This window comes from Phacochoerus africanus, chromosome 16 (genome assembly GCF_016906955.1).
Source record: "Phacochoerus africanus isolate WHEZ1 chromosome 16, ROS_Pafr_v1, whole genome shotgun sequence".
Taxonomy (NCBI): Eukaryota; Metazoa; Chordata; class Mammalia; order Artiodactyla; family Suidae; genus Phacochoerus; species Phacochoerus africanus.
In genome coordinates, this window is record NC_062559.1 from 39968494 (window position 1) to 39987987 (window position 19494).

At 39.0% G+C, this 19494-nt stretch overlaps 1 protein-coding gene across 10 annotated transcripts in view; it reads right to left on the bottom strand.

Annotated features, from left to right (window-relative positions):
- Nucleotides 1-19494, bottom strand: part of BBS9 (Bardet-Biedl syndrome 9) — a 728255-nt gene that overhangs the window by 329006 nt on the left and 379755 nt on the right. For 8 of the 10 annotated variants that reach the window (XR_007132618.1, XR_007132616.1, XR_007132617.1 and 5 more), the window contains one exon: nt 10886-11108. Coding sequence is in view for 4 of the 10 variants with exons in the window: in XM_047763266.1 (XP_047619222.1) it covers nt 10886-11108 (223 nt within the window). In the remaining 6 variants the exon portion in view is untranslated. Of the gene's footprint in view, nt 1-856; nt 979-10885; nt 11109-19250; nt 19434-19494 lie in introns of those variants that run through there. The other 2 variants (XR_007132619.1, XR_007132620.1) reach the window with 2 other exon arrangements.

The window sequence follows — 19494 nt, forward strand, 5'->3', positions numbered from 1 at the left end:
GAAGATGTGGGACATATACACAATGGAATATTACTCAGCCATCAAAAAGAACAAAATACCAGCATTCTTAGCAACATGGATGGACCTAGAAACTATCATGCTAAGTGAAGTCAGCCATACAATGAGACACCAACATCAAATGCTTTCACTGACATGTGGAATCTGAAAAAAGGACAGATTGAACTTCTTTGCAGAACAGATGCTGACTCACAGACATTGAAAAACTTATGGTCTCCGGAGGAGACAGTTTGGGGGGTGGGGGGATGTGCTTGGGCTGTGGGATGGAAATCCTGTGAAATCAGATTGTTATGATCATTATACAACTACAGATGTGATAAATTCATTTGAGTAATAAAAAAATGAAAAAAAAATAAAAATAAAAAAATAAAAATAAATAAATAAATTCATATATTCCCAATTTATATCTGGGTTCTCCATTTTTTTCTCTTCTCAAATACTAACTCTTCAGTTTACCTATATTCTAGATTATTCCTCAACCTCCTCAAACCTTCCCATTCAATTTGAATATTGGATTTTAGCAACCTGACCTTCAAACATCTTGAAATATATTTTCTAAAGAGAAGAAAATGAAAATAAATAAAAATCTTGATAATAGCCTACTTCTTCCATTTGCCTTCCTGTACTGTTCCTCCCAGTTACAGAAAGATCTTTCCTTGACCTTCATCTGTCCTTCACAGTACTGACAGCACCTTTTCTGGGAATTCCTTGAAATTCACTTCCTCCCTATAGAATCTACTTCTTGTCTAGTTCTTCAGATAAGACCCAAATGCAGTGTTCTCCTCCCTCTGCCTTCTCCTTCAGAAGTTTCATCCAATTGCAAAGTTTCAATACTGACCTCTAAGCTGAAGATACTAAAATCTACTTTCAAGCTTCAATCTTTCCCGTCAGTTCAAATCCCTCAGTTCCAGCTGTTGACACATCTTTCTTCTCGGATTCATCTTAATCATCTCAAACTCTCTGTATTTGAAATGAAGCACATTATTCATAACAAAATTCATTTACAAACTTAATCATTTCCAGCAATGGCAACTAAAAAACTTGATGAACTATCTACATTCTTCTCTACTCTTCATATTTCTCTCTATCCTGCATACTACTATCAGATTAGTATTTCTAAAACATTGAAGGTTTTTTGTTTTGTTTTTACCATACTTTTATTAAATAAATCATTATTTTTTATAAATTGTTTATAGCTTAAAAACCTGTAATAAAAAACCTGTAAACTACTTGCATCATGTTCAATCTCTTTTATCTAGCTTTTCAAGTTCCTATGTCAAGGTCTTACTAATCTACCATACTGAATTTCTAATCTGAAACTTAGCTAGTTTATTTCCAGACCCATATCTCCTTGCTTAGATCACCTATTCTATATATAATATCTGCCACTATACTTTCTAAAAGTCCAAAATTGGAGTTCTTGTCGTGGCACAGTGGTTAATGAATCCGACTAGGAATCATGAGGTTGCGGGTTTGATCCCTGACCTCACTCAATGGGTTAAGGATCCGGTGTTGCCATGAGCTGTGGTGTAGGTTGCAGATGCGGCTTGGATCTGGCATTGCTGTGGCTTTGGCATAGGCTGGAGGCTACAGCTCTGATTAGACCCCTAGCCTGGGAACCTCCCTATGCCACAGGTGGGGCCCTCAAAAGACAAAAAGACAAAAAAAATAAAAGTCCAAAACTCACACCTACTTCAAGACTTATCCTCATTATAAACAGCTCTGCTGATTCATTCTAAAAATATAAGGTAGACTAATGTCAATTTCCTGTTTTTTATACTCTATTAGTCATATGAAATGTCACTAGGAAGAAAAGCTGGATGAAGGGTACATGGAGTTCTATGTAATATTTTTGCATCTTCCTGTGAGTCTGTAATTATTTCAAAATAGTAAGTTTAAAAAATATGTGATGGGCATCAACGATGTATATGCCAGCCATAAGCAGATGCTGAGTTCACAAGTAAGAATACAACACATATTGAGCCCTTCATGCAATCACCTTCTATCTGGAGGTATTATGGACTGACTTGTGCCTGCCCCAAAATTCATGAAGCCCCAATCCCTAATTGACTGTATTTGGACATAAGGTCTTTAGAGAGGTACTTAAGGTTAAATAAGGTCATGAAAGTACCAGTGTCCTTCTAAGAGGAGGAAGATACACCAGGAGTGTACATGCACAGAGAAAAGGGCCACATAAGGAGACAGAAAGAAGGTGGCTATCTGCAAGCCAAGTAGAAAGACCTCAGGAGAAACCAAACCTATCAGCACCTTGATCTTAGGCTTCCAGGCTCCAGAACTGTGGGAAAATAAATTATTGTTGTTTAGGCCACCCAGTCTATGGGGTTTAGTTAGGGCAGCCCCAGCAAACTAATACAGGGGTGGGAGGTGAAATAAAAAATATTAAACAATGGTAAGGTATAATAAGTACTATTACAGCTATATGCCCAGAGACCAGGCTGAGCACAGAGAAAAGAACTAGTCATGCCAGGTAGGCCAAGGAATGTATTGTGGATTATCATTTCATCTGGGTCTTCAGAAATTAGTGGCAATTTTACCACCACCTGAAGACTGACTCTCTAAGGCAAGGAAACTTTTTAAAAGAACAGAAGCTGACAAAGCATGATATATTTGGAAAATATTGAGAAATTCAGTATCAGTAAAGGATTTTAAGGAAGAAAGTACAGAACATAAGGCCAGAAGGATAATGTGAGTCTGTTTAGTAAAGAGCATTGTATTTCAGGCTTAGGACTTTTGATTTAATGTGGTAGGTAACAGGGAGTTGCTGTACATTTTCAAGCAGGGAAGTGACATACCCAGATCCCTGCTTTTCCAAAGAAACTCATACTCACGGAGAGGTTTAAATTCATTATGGATGTGTACAAATTTAGTTACAAGAATATTCAAAAAGGAAAACCCATACCCATGAGCCATCCCTACCCACTTCCCCATGCCTACCTGACCCCTACCCCTAGGCAACCATAATATACTTTCTTCTTCTATGAATTTGCCTATTCTGAACATTTTATATAATGGAACCATATAATATACAGCCTTTTGGACTGGCTTCTTTCACTCAGCATAATACGTTCAAGGTTCATCCATGTTAAATTTTTTTTAAATTGTATTGAAGTATAGTTGATTTACAATGTTGTGTTAATTTCTGTTGTACAGCAAAATGACTCAGATAAACATATATACATATATATATTCTTTTTCATTATGGCTTATCATAGGATACTGAATATAGTTCCCTATGCTATATAGTAGGACCTAGTTGTTTACCCATTCTATATTCCATTCTATATATAACAGTTTGCCTCTGCTAGTCTCAAACTCCCAATCCTTCCCTCCCCCACCCCCTCCCCCTTGACAATCACAAGTCTGTTCTCTATATCTGTAAGTCTGTTTTAACTTTGTAGATAGGTTAATTTGTGTCGTATTTTAGTTTCCACATATAAGTGATATCGTGGTATTTGTCTTTCTCTGATTTACTTTGCTTAGTATGCTAATCTCTAGGTCCATCCATGTTGCTGCAAATGGCATTATTTTATTCCTTTTAATGGCTGAGCAGTATTTCATTGTATATGTCACATCTTCTGTATTGAGTGTATGTATCTTTTTGAATTATAGTTTTGTATGGGTACATGCCCAGGAGAGGTATTGCTAGATCACATGGAAACTACCTTTTTAGTTTTTTGAGGAACTGCCATACTGTTTTCCATAGTAGCTGTATCAATTTAAATGCCAACAGTGTAGGAAGATTCCCTTTTCTCCACACCCCTGCCAGCATTTGTTATTTGTAGACTTATTCATGATGGCTATTCTGACCAGTGTAAGATGGTACCTCATCGTAGTTTTGATCTAATAATTAGTGATGCTGAGTATTTTTCATGTGCCTATTGGCCATCTGTATGTCTTCTTTGGAGAAATGTCTTTTTAATTCTTCTGCCCATTTTTCAGTTGGGTTGCTTGGGTTTTGTTATTGAGTTATAAGAGCTGTTTATATATTTTGGAGATTAAGCCCTTGTCAAGCTTGTAATGATATTTACATCATTTGCAAATATTTTTCTCCTAGCCCATAGGTTGTCTTTTCATTTTGTTTATGGTTTCCTTTGCCATGCTGTAGTAGATATACTACATCTATTTATTCAGTCATCAACTGAGAAGTATTTGCACTATTTCCACTTTTTGGTTATAATTCTGCTATAAGCATTCATAAGTTTGTTTTTGATGGTAGTATTAAAAATAAAAGATGAGTCTTAATATAAGGAGAGTACTGGTATGTCATTTTAGTATTCTGAATAGGAGATAAGGGGATTAATGGGGACAGTGGAAAGAGATATATTTGGAAGGTGCATCACCAAGTCTTGGTGACTGACTGAACATGGAGAATAAAGGAAACAGAGACTCAAGGTTGTTTCTGAGGACCCTGGCCTGGGCACTGAGTAATATCATCTACTGAGATCAGATGCACCACCAGAGATGAGTTTCACTCAGGCATGTGGAAGAGAGAGGCCTGTGGGATACTGATGGAGACATGTGAAACCTGGGAGGCACACCAGAAAAGTACAAACTTAGAAACACAGGGAATTCATGTGGTAGTTGGGTTAAGATTGTCCAGGAGTTAAGAGAAATGCAAATCAAAACTATCATGAGATACCACCTCACACCAGTCAGAATGGCCATCATTAATAAGTCCACAAATAACAAGTGCTGGAGGGGCTGTGGAGAAAAGGGAACCCTCCTGCACTGTTGGTGGGAATGTAAACTGGTACAGCCACTATGGAGAACAGTTTGGAGATACCTTAGAAATCTATACATAGAACTTCCATATGACCCCGCAATCCTACTCTTGGGCATCTATCCGGACAAAACTCTACTTAAAAGAGACACATGCACCCGCATGTTCATTGCAGCACTATTCACAATAGCCAGGACATGGAAACAACCCAAATGTCCATCGACAGATGACTGGATTCGGAAGATGTGGTACATATACACAATGGAATACTACTCAGCCATGAAAAAGAATGACATAATGCCATTTGCAGCAACATGGATGGAACTAGAGAATCTCATACTGAGTGAAATGAGTCAGAAAGACAAAGACAAGTACCATATGATATCACTTATAACTGGAATCTAATATCCAGCACAAATGAACATCTCCTCAGAAAAGAAAATCATGGACTTGGAAAATAGACTTGTGGCTGCCCGATGGGAGAGGGAGGGAGCAGGAGGGATCAGGAGCTTGGGGTTATCAGACACAATTTAGAATAGATTTACAAGGAGATCCTGCTGAGTAGCATTGAGAACTATGTCTAGATACTCATGTTGCAACAGAACAAAGGGTGGGGGAAAAAATGTATACATGTAAGGATAACTTGATCCCCTTGCTGTACAGTGGGGGGGGGGGGGAGATTGTCCAGGAGAGCAAAAAGGTGCAAGACCAATAGTCAAAAGACAAAAAGGAACAAGAGGCATACAGCAGATGTCAAAGACAGTCCTGAGGGGGGACAGGAATAGTAAACAGTAAAAGAGAAGCCAAGGAATGAGAATGTTCTAAGAAGGAAACAGTCTCATTGAAAAAGGCCACAGAGCAGTCAAGTGGACTGTAAGCAAAGTGTTTACCTGATTTTGCAGTTATGAAGCCCCTTGTGAAAAGGTTAAAAAATTACTCAAAGATCAATAACTTGCATGAATTGACCTAATTTCAGAGAAGAGATGCAGAGGTAGGAAGGAGGTAAACTCCATAAACTAGTTGCACTAAGTCCTGTGAAGGATCTGGGTTCATTTATTGGAACTAAATATAAACATGCCCCATAAATACACAGTCATGGCCCTTGAATAACAAAAAGCCATTAATTTTCCTGATTTATGAAACCAGTCCTTGTTTTTTTGTTACTATTTCTGATATAATTATACTCATTTTCTTATTGGCATTTTCTATCACAGTCTCTTTTTACCAAAGTTACATACATTATTTATAGGAAAACATACACATTACATGGAAGAGAAATAGTAGGAGGACACTCAAGACACCACCTGCAACTGCACCCCCAGGATAATTATCATTAACACACACCTCGGTTTACATGCTCCCAAGCCAGATTTTAAAGTGTATAACTGCAACTCTGTCTTTTGCTTTCTACCTTTGCTCACTTACTCAGAAAGGCCTAGCCTGCCTCCATGTCTGTGTATCTACCTCTATTTTCTTCTGTGTTTCTGTGATTTCATTTTTTTTATATTTAAATCTCTTTATCCATCTGAAAAGTATTATGGCATACAGTATGAGCTAGGGTATAGGCTATTTTTCTCTCCAAATAGTTGGCCAGTTTCCAGCAACATTTTTCAATGAATTCACCTTGTCCTCTCTCCATTGCTTTGAAATGTCACATTAGCACATGATCAGAATTCAGGCTAGCACCTTCTAAATTCTTACATATATGTTTTGGAGGAGGAGGGCTTCTCCTTCTTACAGATGTTCTAATTATCCCAATTGTAGTCATAAAAAAGCAAAAGCATAATATAAAGATATTCACTCAAAAATGAATTGATCACTTATAAATCAGTCTCTACTCAAGTGTCTTTCCACATGTAACACTAGATGAATCCCCACCTGCTATCAGCTTTTTATACCGGTTGATGTCTCACCAGCAGTTGGAAATTGTTACAAATACAACATAAATGTGTTGCAGAGGGAAAATACAAACCTTGCAAGTGATGCAAAAGGTAATGCAATTAAAGTGTAATTAAGGAGCCACTCTTTACATGCAAGGACACTTCCTGGTGAAAAGCTGGCAATTGGTCCAGTTAACAATGAAGAGAAGAAAACTGGCTAGAATGACGACATTATGGATGTTTCTGAAGAAAATGGTTTGCATATTAATGAAAGACCACTAAGAAAATGAATAATTCCTTGGAATATTTTTTTCTCAAAATGACCTTCTTTGAAAAGGTGCTGATTAGGCCAAATCTGAGTGTCCATCATCATACCAGAAACAAAACAAAAACAAAAACCTCATGTAATTCTTTCACTGCTGTGGCTAAGAATTCGCACATAATTGTAGATAATAATATACATTTTGCCAAATACATGATAAGATAAACCTACTGTTTATTTTAATTTTACTTATTTTTCAGAAAAAAACCCTTTTGTTTTCCTAATGAAAGCAACAAAACATTGATCCCAGTTTCAGGTAGTCTTTTTGCGATAACAATTAGTCTCAAACCTTCCACAGTTTAAGCAATCTATCAATCTAAGGCAAGCTTCAGCCTCAAGCATCTGCAGGGGTGAAGCAAGGAACAAGCAGGTAGGAGGCAGAAAGCTAAGCCAGTAAAGGCATTCGCATTCAGAGTTTTTTCAAACACTACTCTGGTGGCCCTCTCTGTGACCCTTGCTCTAAGAGTAGAATGGATACAAAGGAGATTAGAAAAAAGACATTTAATGAAAGCGCAATATTCCCCAGCAGAGAGATGTGAATACCATAGGTACAGATAAGATAAATATAATTTGAGAGTTTTGTAATAAAAAGAATACCTATTAAAGGTTAGGCTAAATCCTGATAGAGAATCTGAAGACTGATAAAAGCAAGCACAAGAAATGTGAGGCAAAGAAGCACATAAGGTAATTCCCGGTGGGAAAGATTTTCAAACTCTGGATGCCAGCAGGGATGTAGTCATCGTGGCCTTTACTAGAGCAAAGAAAGGGCACATCCAAGGTGCCAGGCTCATAAAGTTATGAGGCTAGAAAAGACCAAGGGTTTTTTATTCCGAGATGTTTATTCATCTGCAATTTAATAGGGAACATGGTAAAATTACACGCACTCCTGCCTTTTAATACCAACCACTAAGTCACTTCATCTTCTTAGGGCCTTAGTTACCTCAGCTCTTAAGTAAGGGAGGTGAACCAGATGATTTTTGAGTTCCTGCCCAGCTATTAAAAAAAGATCAGTCTGTGAAAAATGCTCGTATGCTTAGGCGATCACTAATCCACTCCTTTCTAACCCACTTTACCTTTACATACTCTGAAATAACTACTACAGCTACACTAACATTATAAATTGCAAATTGCACAATTACTGGCTTGAAGCAGAAATAGCTCACAGTATTTCTCATTATCTCTGTAATAATAGCATCATGTCACCTATCAAGATAATAAAAATAAAGCACAGAGTAAATACAAGATAAATCTTTATTACATACCTCAAACCGAAGAAAAGAGACTGTGTGAAACTACTTCTACCCTTTTCCTCCCACAGTGCTAGACCAATTTCAGTGAAAAGACGGCCAGATCAAGGATAGCTTTCACAGGAGGAGACTCTGGCAGAAACGTATTTGCACCATTGTGGTCTGTGTGGTCTAGAGGCAAGCATAGTGGGCTAGAAGATTTGGATTCTAGACCCAACTCTTCCAGTAACCATGTAACTCCAGGCAAGATATTCAGCTTTCCCTAATTCTGTTTCTATTTGTGAAAAAAAAAAATAAATACTAATTCTACATGTTTCTTCTACTTCAAAAACAAGCTGAGTACAGATATAAGTGTGTAAAAAATTTTGAGCTCTAGGGAAGAAAGGTATTATAGGCAACAATGGAGCATGATAATGACAAAGAGCTATGGTTTCACAATTTTTAAAAATTCACTGTCATGACTGGATAGCGGCCATATCATGGTTAGATACTATCCTGATTGGTAGGGGGAGAGTCACTCAACTAAAGGGGAAAGGGGGTCATCATTTAGGAAAAGTGAGTGATTATGACCACAACAGTGAAGCACACACATGCACGGCTTCAATCTTTCCAATGGATGAACTCAGCTAGACTAGCATGACAGGCACACGCCTGGCTTATAGACTCCTGGTTTGGGAACAAACACACTTTCCACCTTCCTTCATTTCTCCCTGCCTTTCTTCTCTTCCTCCTTTCGTCTGCCCCTTCCTTCCAACCATTCAGAAACTTTATACCAAGGACTTCTATGGACACAGACCTCAAGATGCTTCCAAATCTAGTTATTTAAACAAATGACTAAAGCTCATAATCAATAAATGTGACTGAGGAAGCATCAGTTCTCCCCAGGTGTCCAGGTGCTTGCTCACAGCAATGCCACTAGACTCCTCGTGGGTGTTCCCAGAGAGGCTCTGGAAGGGACATGGAAAGAGAGGGCAGAGCTGTCAAGGCCTGAACCAAGAGACACATCAGCCAATGAGGGGCCATCTCTTTTTAAGTGTTTCCTTTTATGTATTTGTTCTTCTTCCTCGATCCTCTGTTTTTCCAATTGGCAAGAAAGGAGGGAAAGCCATATACTGATTGCTGATCAGAGTGAATATTTTTCATTTACTATTCATTAAGCCTATATATTTATTTCTTAGGAAAGTAAATCCTAACGGGGACAGAAATGGATGAGTACAGGCCGAAGGACAAGTTAGGAGGATGTTAACAAGGGCAAGATGAAGAAGAACCAAACTAGGACAAACTAGTAGAACTGTTTCCATGTAGGAAGGCAATTCTATTCTGAAATGCCATGTGAAAAAACATGATTTTGGAATAAAAAGTTACGTTCTGTCTGTGTATGATTAAAGTAAAAAATATTTCAAACCATAGAATGTAGAAACCCATGATCCCAAGCCGGTCATTCTCTCCACACCAAATTAGAAGCTGAATTATACATACATCTATACAATGGTAATAATTACAGCTTGAATTTTTTTAATGTATCTCTGTTCCAAGAATTGTGCTAGGTGCCTTACAAACATGTAAGGCCCTGGCAACAAGGAAGGTGTTGTTGTGCCCACTTTGAAAGGAGAAACTAGACTCTGGCAAGTTACATAACATATTCGGATCACATGATCAGTAAGACACAGAGAGGCAGGACCCAAACACTGGTCTGTCTGCCTCCAGAGTCTGTGCTTATTAGATTATGCTCTGCTGTCTCCATGTTTATCTTTTGAAGTGTTCACTTGCATTCCTTTTTACTTCTAGGAATGCTGGTTGAAAGGGAAAGGAAACAACAGGAAAAGCAACAGCATGGAGGGTGGGGAGGTAGGTTCACAAAAGGCATGGAAGGAGGAAGATGAAAAAATCCACACCACTCTCTATACTACAGACCTCGCTTTAGGGGGAAATAAATGTTACAGCTGCTGCATTTCATACATTCATTCACTTTATGCTCCTTACTGGTGCCATAAAAAGAGACACTAAGAAGAGCGAAGCAGGACCTAGGAGCTGCTGCCTCTAAAGGACCCGAGTGCAGCACTGTTGACAGCTCAGCCCCTCTGACCATGGGAAAGGCTGGCCTGGATGCCCGTGGCCATCAATGACTGCCCATGATGGGGCAAGCTGGATCCCTCTTAGCCCAGCACATAGGGACCTCAGCCTTGAAGCGTGCTCACATATCCTGATCCCCAGTCTTTTTCTTTGTCTCATCCTCCCATCCTCCCATCCTGACCGCAATCCAACCAAACATCAGAATGGATGGGACTCATCTGAATTACATTAGCCGACTGTATTACGCTATTTACATTTTTGAAACATGGTATCGTGAGATCACTCCAGTAAAATTTTCCTTAAAAATAGTTTTATTCTCTAATCCATTTTTATTGGTTAGAAGCAAAACAAAATGGATCATATATTTAAAAGCAGAGGGAAGAAAAAAGACATACCATTCTAGAAATGCCTAGCAAGCAAATACCCTAGGAATATTTATTCAAGTGGTTACCCTGCCTGGGATATCCGAGGAGAAACGTGAAAGCAATTTTCTTGGCTATCATCACTTTAATATGAAATGTAAACCCCAAATACGACCATAGGCACATTCCTTTAACTTGGCCAAAGTGCAGTCATGTTTCAGGAGCATGGATGAAGCTCTTACCTGGCATAACCATGGTCTGCGGAGCCACTGCATCCGTACTTAAGCAGAGACGTCCACCTTTGGCTAATCGATCGCAGAGCAAAGTGATATGCTTCTTCAATCGGCTTGTGTCTTTGGGGATACTCAACTGGCTGCTGAGGTTCAGAGCCTGCTCCTTTGAACTCTTCGACAGGCAGGTCTTCAAGAGGTGGGAAATAGCAGCATCCACCATTTCTTCCCAGCCCTGGATGCAAAAGCCAATCATGAATTTATGCAAAGATGAAAAATGAGCAAAGTATGCACTTTACTATTAACCAGGTAATTAGATTATGAGTGTTTATGTCCCAGTGTTGGGGACTTGCTAAAAGCTTAGTGTCCAGAATATTCCAGACCAGTCTGGCTTTACATTCTAGCTCTGTCAGCTGTTGGACCTTGAGCATGTTACTTAATTCCTCTCAGCCTTGTCCTCATGTACAAGTGAGGATACCAATAATCTGCACCTCCAAGAATTGGGGCGATAAGTGACATGGTCTGCGAGGAGCTTTCAGCCCTATGCCGGGCATGATAAACATTATCATCGCAAGTATAAGCATGTTTGATGATCCAGAGAGGATTATAGTTCATTGTGCTGCTCAGGAGAACTGGCCAGAACAGGCAGAAACTGGGGGAAACCCTGATGTCTCTTTCAGCTATTGGTCCCATAGCCTTGGGGCTGCAGGCAGAAACCAGAAGAGCTTTGTCAAGAGGGATTTTCAGAGACACAAACCTATCCAGTCCCACTTCCCTGCCCAGGGAAGTGACACAAAGTGACAAAAAGTGACACAAAGTGAGGAAGTGAGCCATGTAGCTCCTTCTGCTGGGACGAGTGTAGCTGTGCCGCAGTGCAGACCGCAAGGAGAGCAGTCATCTCAGCACTGTGAAGGCTGCAATTCCAAGAATGTGGATGGGGGCAGGGGCACCAGCACTGGCAGGACAGGCAGAAGGAAGCATTAGTCTCAGGTGGGTTCAGGTAATAAAGGAATGAGGGGGTTAGGGGTTGGCTTATATTCTCGCATTGGACATCACTGGCGGTCCCAGAGATAACTGGGTATGGCTTTCACGGAGTCTGGAGATCCTAAGCAGCAAAATAGAAAAGTGTGAGTGAAATCTGGGTATTATTGCCAATGTCATTGTACCCAGAGGCTGCTAAGACCTAGAACATCATGGGCTAGACAATCAAAGTGAAATTATCAAGGTTGACACTGAAACAACCATCTTCAGAGAATACTGCAGAATAGTCTAGGCTCCCCATACAAGGGGTGAGAAACCTGAGACTCAGGGAGAGCCCCTGGAAGACTTGACTGTTGGTCCTACTCCATCCTCAACCTTATCAGCTGAGCCACCTTTCAAATATCCAAATCAGATTACATTATTCCTAAACTTCAACTCCTAAAGCCAAATGCTCAGTTTAGCATATAAAGCACTTTCTGCTCCAGCTCCTGCTCCATTTTATTCTCCTCCTGTCCACCTGCACCCGCACTCTCCCCCTGGTCTCTGCACATGCACAGCCTCCCTGCTACATTGCCCTATCTCTACTCTTTACCTGGCTAACTCCTACTTCTGACTCAGCTCAGGCACTGCCATCCAAGGGTCACATTCATGGGCCCTCTCCAGAATTCGGAGACCTCATGCACTGAGTTCCATCACTGTACTCCCCACCTGTGCTGAGGCATGTCTGGTTTCTCCACCATGGTGCCTGGAGATCTCCATACTCCTAGTACTATGTTTGGTCAAGAAATGGTTCGCTGGACTGAGAGCTAGTGAGATGGTGAACTAGGATCTTAGCATTGGGAGGACTATGGTGATATTTGGTCCAGTCTCCTGGGACATCCCCCAGAATACAACAGCAAAAACAGCAACCATCTGCCTAGGTCTGGCTGTCTTCAAGATTCAAAGTGACTACTTTTTGAGGCAACTCACTCTTTTCAGGGACATGTGTAACCAGCAGAAAGCTATTCCTAAACAGAGCCAAAATCGGCCCCACCGGCCCTTATTCTACCTTCTAGAGCCATGCAGAATAAATCTAACCTCTCTTCTACATGGCAGCCCTTTCTATCTATGAAGACAGCAACTTTGTATCCTCTTCTCCAGAATAAACATCCCCAGTTCCTCCAGCTCTTCCTTACATAAACATGGTTTCAAGTTTTCTCTCCATCCTGACCACTTGTCTTTGAATGAGCTCCAATTTTAAACATTTAAACATTTATACAGCAAACTAGAGAACCCCAAACTGACCCTAAGACACCAGGCCGGGGATAGGAGTGCAGGGTGGAAAAAGCCATCCCTCTCATTTATTGGGAATTCTCCCTGCCATCCTGGCCTCTGGTCACCTCTGCTCTCTTGGCAGTTGCACCACACTCTTGACTCACAATGAGCAAACAGATGTTTAAGCCCTAAGCCTCTTCCACACTCAACACACATCTTCCTTTTATGCTTGAGTAGTTGGTTCCTTAGACCAAAGGGCAGACTCTGTTTATATCTACTAGAGAACTTCCCACTGATTGCAAAAATCAAGATTTTTTTTTTTTTACTCTCTTGACCCGTTATAGATGTCACTAGGCAAATTAGAAAACTAATTATTTTTAAATGATTTTGAAAATCCTTTCAGGAGGTGTCAAAATCTGTAAAAATAGCTTCCTACCCCACACCACTAAAGAATAATAAACCACTAGTTACTGAAAAAGACACTTCTATACAACTATCAAAATCTGAACTAGACAAATATTTTAAATTGAATTTGTAATTCCAATAATAATGAGAAGAGATAAATTAAGACAAAATAGTAACCCAGATGTCACTGGACAGGATATATTTTCAAGTTGTTTTTGGAGACATTGATGATGACTTCTGGAGTATAACAAGGAAAGATCCTTTGTACATAATTTGGCACGAGGGTGCTCTGTGGTCATTTCAGTACCAAAAGAGCTTCTACTATTCTATAGACTATTCATCTAAGCAAACTACTGTATTCATAAGTAGGTTATAGTAGCATATTGGATAATTTAAATAGATATGGCAATGAGTTAACATAGAGGTACCATGGAATTTCCTTTCCTACTGCCAAGATGCAGATCAAGTCAAAAACCATGTCATGTTTAGGTATTTGGCATGGATATTTCTTTAATATAATGAGGCATGATGCCAATACTTCAAAAAGATTGCTACTGAAATAGAGGGTTATTATTTGGAGGGTTTGATTGCTACAGAAACTCAATTATGATAATAAAAAAGGAATGTTTATGAGACAAAAGAAGAGCCTTAAAAATGCAATGTGATAACCCACTGATGCAATATGTAGCAAACTCACCTGATGAAATGTGAAACAAAACTATGTGGAAATCTAGAATCTCAAGTATGAGAAGAATCTTAAAGATAGGCTATTTTAACTACCTTTTTGGTATTTAAATTCATTATCTTTATTTACAGCCCTTAAATTGATGGGTTCAATATTCAGTTGTAATGTCTAAATGGACACCACACACACACACACACACACACACACACACACACGACCTTTATTGATTAGACCTCAATACTAACTGCAGTAATCATTTTGCCTTTTCTCGTTGTGAGAATGAAAGAAAATCTTAATTTGAAGAAAATAGTGATAAAAATGTCTAGATGGGAAGAAGCACTAAGTATGTGCTCTTCAGTAAGAATTAATGTGATTTTGGTTCTCAGATCCACAGGTTAACTTGTAAAGTCCCAGTCAATCCACATACGGCTTTTAGAAAACAACAGTAGGTGTAGAGTTTTTTAAAAGCATGAATAAATCAATAAATAAATTTAAATGTATATGTTAGTCTGTTTTATCTTCTTCATGGCCCTGTCAGTATTAGAAATTAATTTATTTAGGGTTATTTTGTGCTTACTATATCTAGTCTTTGGGGCTTTCCTTTGTTCCCAAGGTCTAGGCTCTGCCCTATATGGTAATTTAACTTTTGTCTTAGTCCTTCTACCTGAGTCCCTACATTGGGAGCCTGATTAAAGCGTCACTCTTTAATGGACTGGGCTGCTATGCTCCTGCCAAATCCCCTCCAAGGAACTAGACCTAGGCTATGGCCCTGCTGTCTGCTGCCCGCATCCCCCAGTGGCTTCTCAGTCCTCTGCTTTCATGTTTCACCTGCTTGTGTGGGGAGGCTCCTGTTCACCATGCTGTTCCCCAATGCCTTGATGTACCAGTGTGATGCTCCAGTTCTAGGAGGAAGCTTTTCAAGTTCAAAGCCTTGGCGCTGTACCTCCTCCTGAGTGAAGTCAACTGAGCTTTGTTTTTGCTGTCCAGAGACCAGACAGCTCTAGCTGAGTTTCTGATTTCTCTGTTCCACCTGCCCTACTCTCTCCACTGATCACTGTACCTAAATAACAGTATAAGCAAGTGGCTTTTCAGAAACTGTGAAAAGCAGAAAGTTTGACCAAGTCTGTAATGTTAATTTCCTGGGCTATCAACCAAAGTAACCAAGGGGAAAAAATAAACTAAAAGATTATTTTCATGTCATCTACAAATTAAAATAACCAAGTTGAAGATAGTTGCCCCAGGGTTTCTGGGGTTTTATTTAACCTCATTCATCTCAACTGCCTCTTCACTGTATGACCTTAGATAACTCACTTAATCTCTGTAGGGTACATCCGAAGTCTCCCTAAAACAGCAATAACACTGTTTGCCATGCCAACCTTACATGAATGATAAGGCACTCAAATGTTAAGCAGAAGGTACTACAGAGTAAGCATATATTCAGCCCTACTTTTTAAAAATCAGAATCTATAAATACACCATTGAAATCCAATGTGCAAAGTAACATCTTTAAACTTTTATTCAAACTAATTATAAGCTTCTGCAAACTTATGTTTATAATAGAAATACTACTACATCCTTAAAGGTAGTAGTATAAGGAAAAACCACAAAATGCCATGGTAGCATTTATTACCAAAAGTGCACACAGTTAACTCTAAAGGAGAGAGGAGAGGTAAAGAGAGAGAGAGAGACCTGTGTAAAGAAACAAATGGAGATTGTGTAGTCACGGCACAGGTTTCAGTTGAGAAGACTCTCAGAAATGGCCTGTCTTACATGATACATTTGGAGGTAAAAACCCTCTAGATCACATTCATTTATCTGAAAAAAAAATTACATCAAAGAGAAATAAATTTCTTCTTGAATAGCTGTGAAGGGTTCACAATAAAAAGTCTGATATTTGTGGTATGTATGACTTATCCACAGAGCCTTATTGTTACTATTACTTTGTATTGTATTGTATTACATTATAATTAACTAAGATAAGCTAAAAATAATCACGTGAAAGGCCACTGTAAACCTAGGTACAAATAAAACATTATTTAGTTGTAAATTATATATTTTGGAGGAAATAAGAATTTTTCAGGATTTATCTAGGTTCAGATTATTTCCAAAGAATAGATATTTATTCAGTGAATCTTCCTTTGCAAAGTAGGACTTGAAATATTGAGTTATTTACCTTTGAAAAATAAAATATCTCTTTGAACCTAAAACAAAATAAAATAAAATTTAAAAAATGAAATCAGACAGTTCTATTGCAGCTTAGCAGGTTAAAAACCCAGCTAGTATCCATGAGGCTACAGGTTCAGTTCCTGTCCTTGTTCAGTGGGTTAAAGATCCAGGGTCGCCGTAAGCTGTGATATAGGTCATAGATGTGGCTCGGATCCTGCATTGCTGTGGCTGTGGCATAGGCTGGCAGCTGCAGCTCCAATTTGACCCCTAGACAGGAACTTTCATACACTGCAAGTGCAGCCCTAAAAAGAAAAAAGAAAAAAAAAAGATATCAAGCTATAAGGCCTACATGGCATCTTAATGAGTTTAAAATTATATTCAATTTTTTTTTATAAAATAAAGCAAAATGAAAAAAATCAGCTTCAACTTTTTCAACCCACCACTAACAAAATGAAGCATTTCCTAATATCACCCTTTCTTTATTTTAAATGAAGGGATTTTTTGGACTTATGAAGTTCTTTTTTTCCTTGTCATGATTCAAAATACGTAAAATCTAATTCATATTTTAACCAAAAGTAGAACGGGGTACCAGGCTTATCAACACAGCTTAATGAAAAAGCACATGGCTTTGGATGAAAATCTAAAGCCTTTTTAACAAACGGAAGTTAAGCAATCTTCATGGAGTTTAGCAGCAGTATAAGCAGAAAGCACAGGGTTGCTCCAAACCAACCTACCCTGATCCTTTTTTTTCGGTTATGTTTTGCTAAGAAATTTGCATTTGGCCTGTATTCCCATTCTGACCCCAATGCTTTAGACAGAGGATGGAACCCAAAGTAGATTACATGAACTATCATGAAACTTAATCCTGGATAGCCATATTCAATTTTAAAACAAAACAAAACATTAATGATGCTCCACCTCGCCAATCATCTTGACTAAGCACTAAAGTTTGCCTTGGGCAAAAGCTTCCATGTATTATTCAGAAACATCTTATAAAAGTATAATATTGGGGAGTTCCCATCGTGGCACAGCAGAAACAAATTCGACTAGAAACCATGAGGTTGTGGGCTCGATCCCTGGCCTTGCTCAGTGGGTGAAGGATCTGGCATTGCTGTGGCTGTGGCGTAGGCTGGTGACTACAGCTCCGATTAGACCCCTAGCCTGGGAACCTCCACATGCTGCGGGTGCGGCCCAAAACCAAAAGACCGAAGGAAAAAAAAAAGTGAATAGGCAACCCACAGAATGGGAGAAAATCTTTACAAACAACAAAACAGACAAGGGCCTAACCTCCATAATATACAAACACCTCATAAACTCAACAACAACAAAAACCAAACAACCCAACTGAAAAATAGGCAGAAAATCTAAATAGACATCTCTCCAAAGAAGACATAAGGATGGTCAGTAGGCACATGAAAAAATCCTCATCATCACTAATTATTAGGCAAAACTACAATGAGGTATCACCTTATAACAGTCAGAATAGTCATCATCAAAAAGTCTACAAACAATAAATTGTGGAGAGGGTGTGTAGAAAAGGGAACCATCCTACACTGTTGATGGAATGTAAATTTGTGCAATCACTATGGAGGACAGTATGGAGGCTCCTTGAAAAACTAAATATTGAACTACTGTTATGAACCAGCAATCCCACTCCTGGGCAAATATCTGAAAAAAAAAAAAGCAGTAATTTGAAAAGATACATGCACCCTAATGTTCACTGCAGAGCTATACTCACAATAGCCAAGACATGGAAGCAACCTAAATGTCCATCAACAGAGGAATGGATAAGGAAGACATGGTACATCTATACAATGGAATATTATTCAGCTCTAAAAAAAGAATGAAATAATGCCATTTGTAGCAACATGAATGGAGCTAGAGATTACCACTCTGAGTGAAGTAAGTCAAAGAAAGACAAATATCATATGAATATCACTTATATGTGGAATCTAATAAAAATAATATAAAAGAATTTATTTATAAAACAGAAACAAACTCACAGATTTCAAAATCAATCTTATGGTTACCATAGGTGAAACCATTGGGCGGGGAGGGAAGAACTGGGAGGGTGGGAATAACATATACACACTACAGTATAAAATAAATCATTAGCGAGACCCTACTGTACAGCACAGGAAAATCTACCCAATAGTTTGTAACAACCTATATGGGAAAAAAGAATGGATATATTAAATTTTTTTAAAAAAAGAATAATCTGTCAGGAGTTTCCTGGTGGCCTAGCATTAAGGATTCAGTGTTGCTCAGTTTCGATTGATCCCTGGTCTGGGAACTTCTTCTGCATGCTGTGGGCAGAGCAAAACAAAAAACAAAAAACAAACAAACAAACAAAAAAACAAAAAACCCCAATAATAATCTGTTAAATATTTTAAATTATTCTAGGTAGAAAGGTCTCTGCATTTGTCTACACAATGAAGTACCTTCCCATCAGCTTTGTGCAAAAATCAGTTACACAGTTTGAGTTCATTTTAGTGCTATGTGAAACAAACAAGTAGAGTGAATTTGTCAGCATTTTCTAGTATAGAATCCAGCATATGTACACATAATACAAAATATAAATTACACTTATCCCTGTTAAAGTAGTCGTATTGGAGAAGATTAAAACTTGTATGATCACTCATCATCATTGAGTCAGGTTGCTTATTTCTGTGAGGCTCCTCAGTTTGGGTTCAAAACTGGCCTCTGCTATTTTCTAGCTACAAGACCTTGGGCATATTTCCTTCTTTGTAAATTGGAACAATAGTCATGAGACAAGGATGTGGGTGCAAGTAGTTTATCTGACAGCTGACCAAGAGATGCCAGTGGGAAGTGGGTGAAAGGGGAATTGGGGAGAAGACAATAAACTGCTAGGCTGTGAGCACTTACCACTGCAGCAACTGGTGCCATCCTGCTGACTGCTCTAGGAGGTGGAGTGTAATGTACATCAGACTTTCCCAATTGGAAGGATGAGGCAGTTGGGGTATGAATTTACCAACCCCTGTCAGTCATCGACCCAATGCAGTGGCTGCACAGCTTCTGCCAAACAGGGAGGGTCCTCAGGCAGAAAAACTGCAGGTGGGAGGTAAGGAGATACGGGTGGAGCAGAAACAGCATCTGTTACAACCCCGAA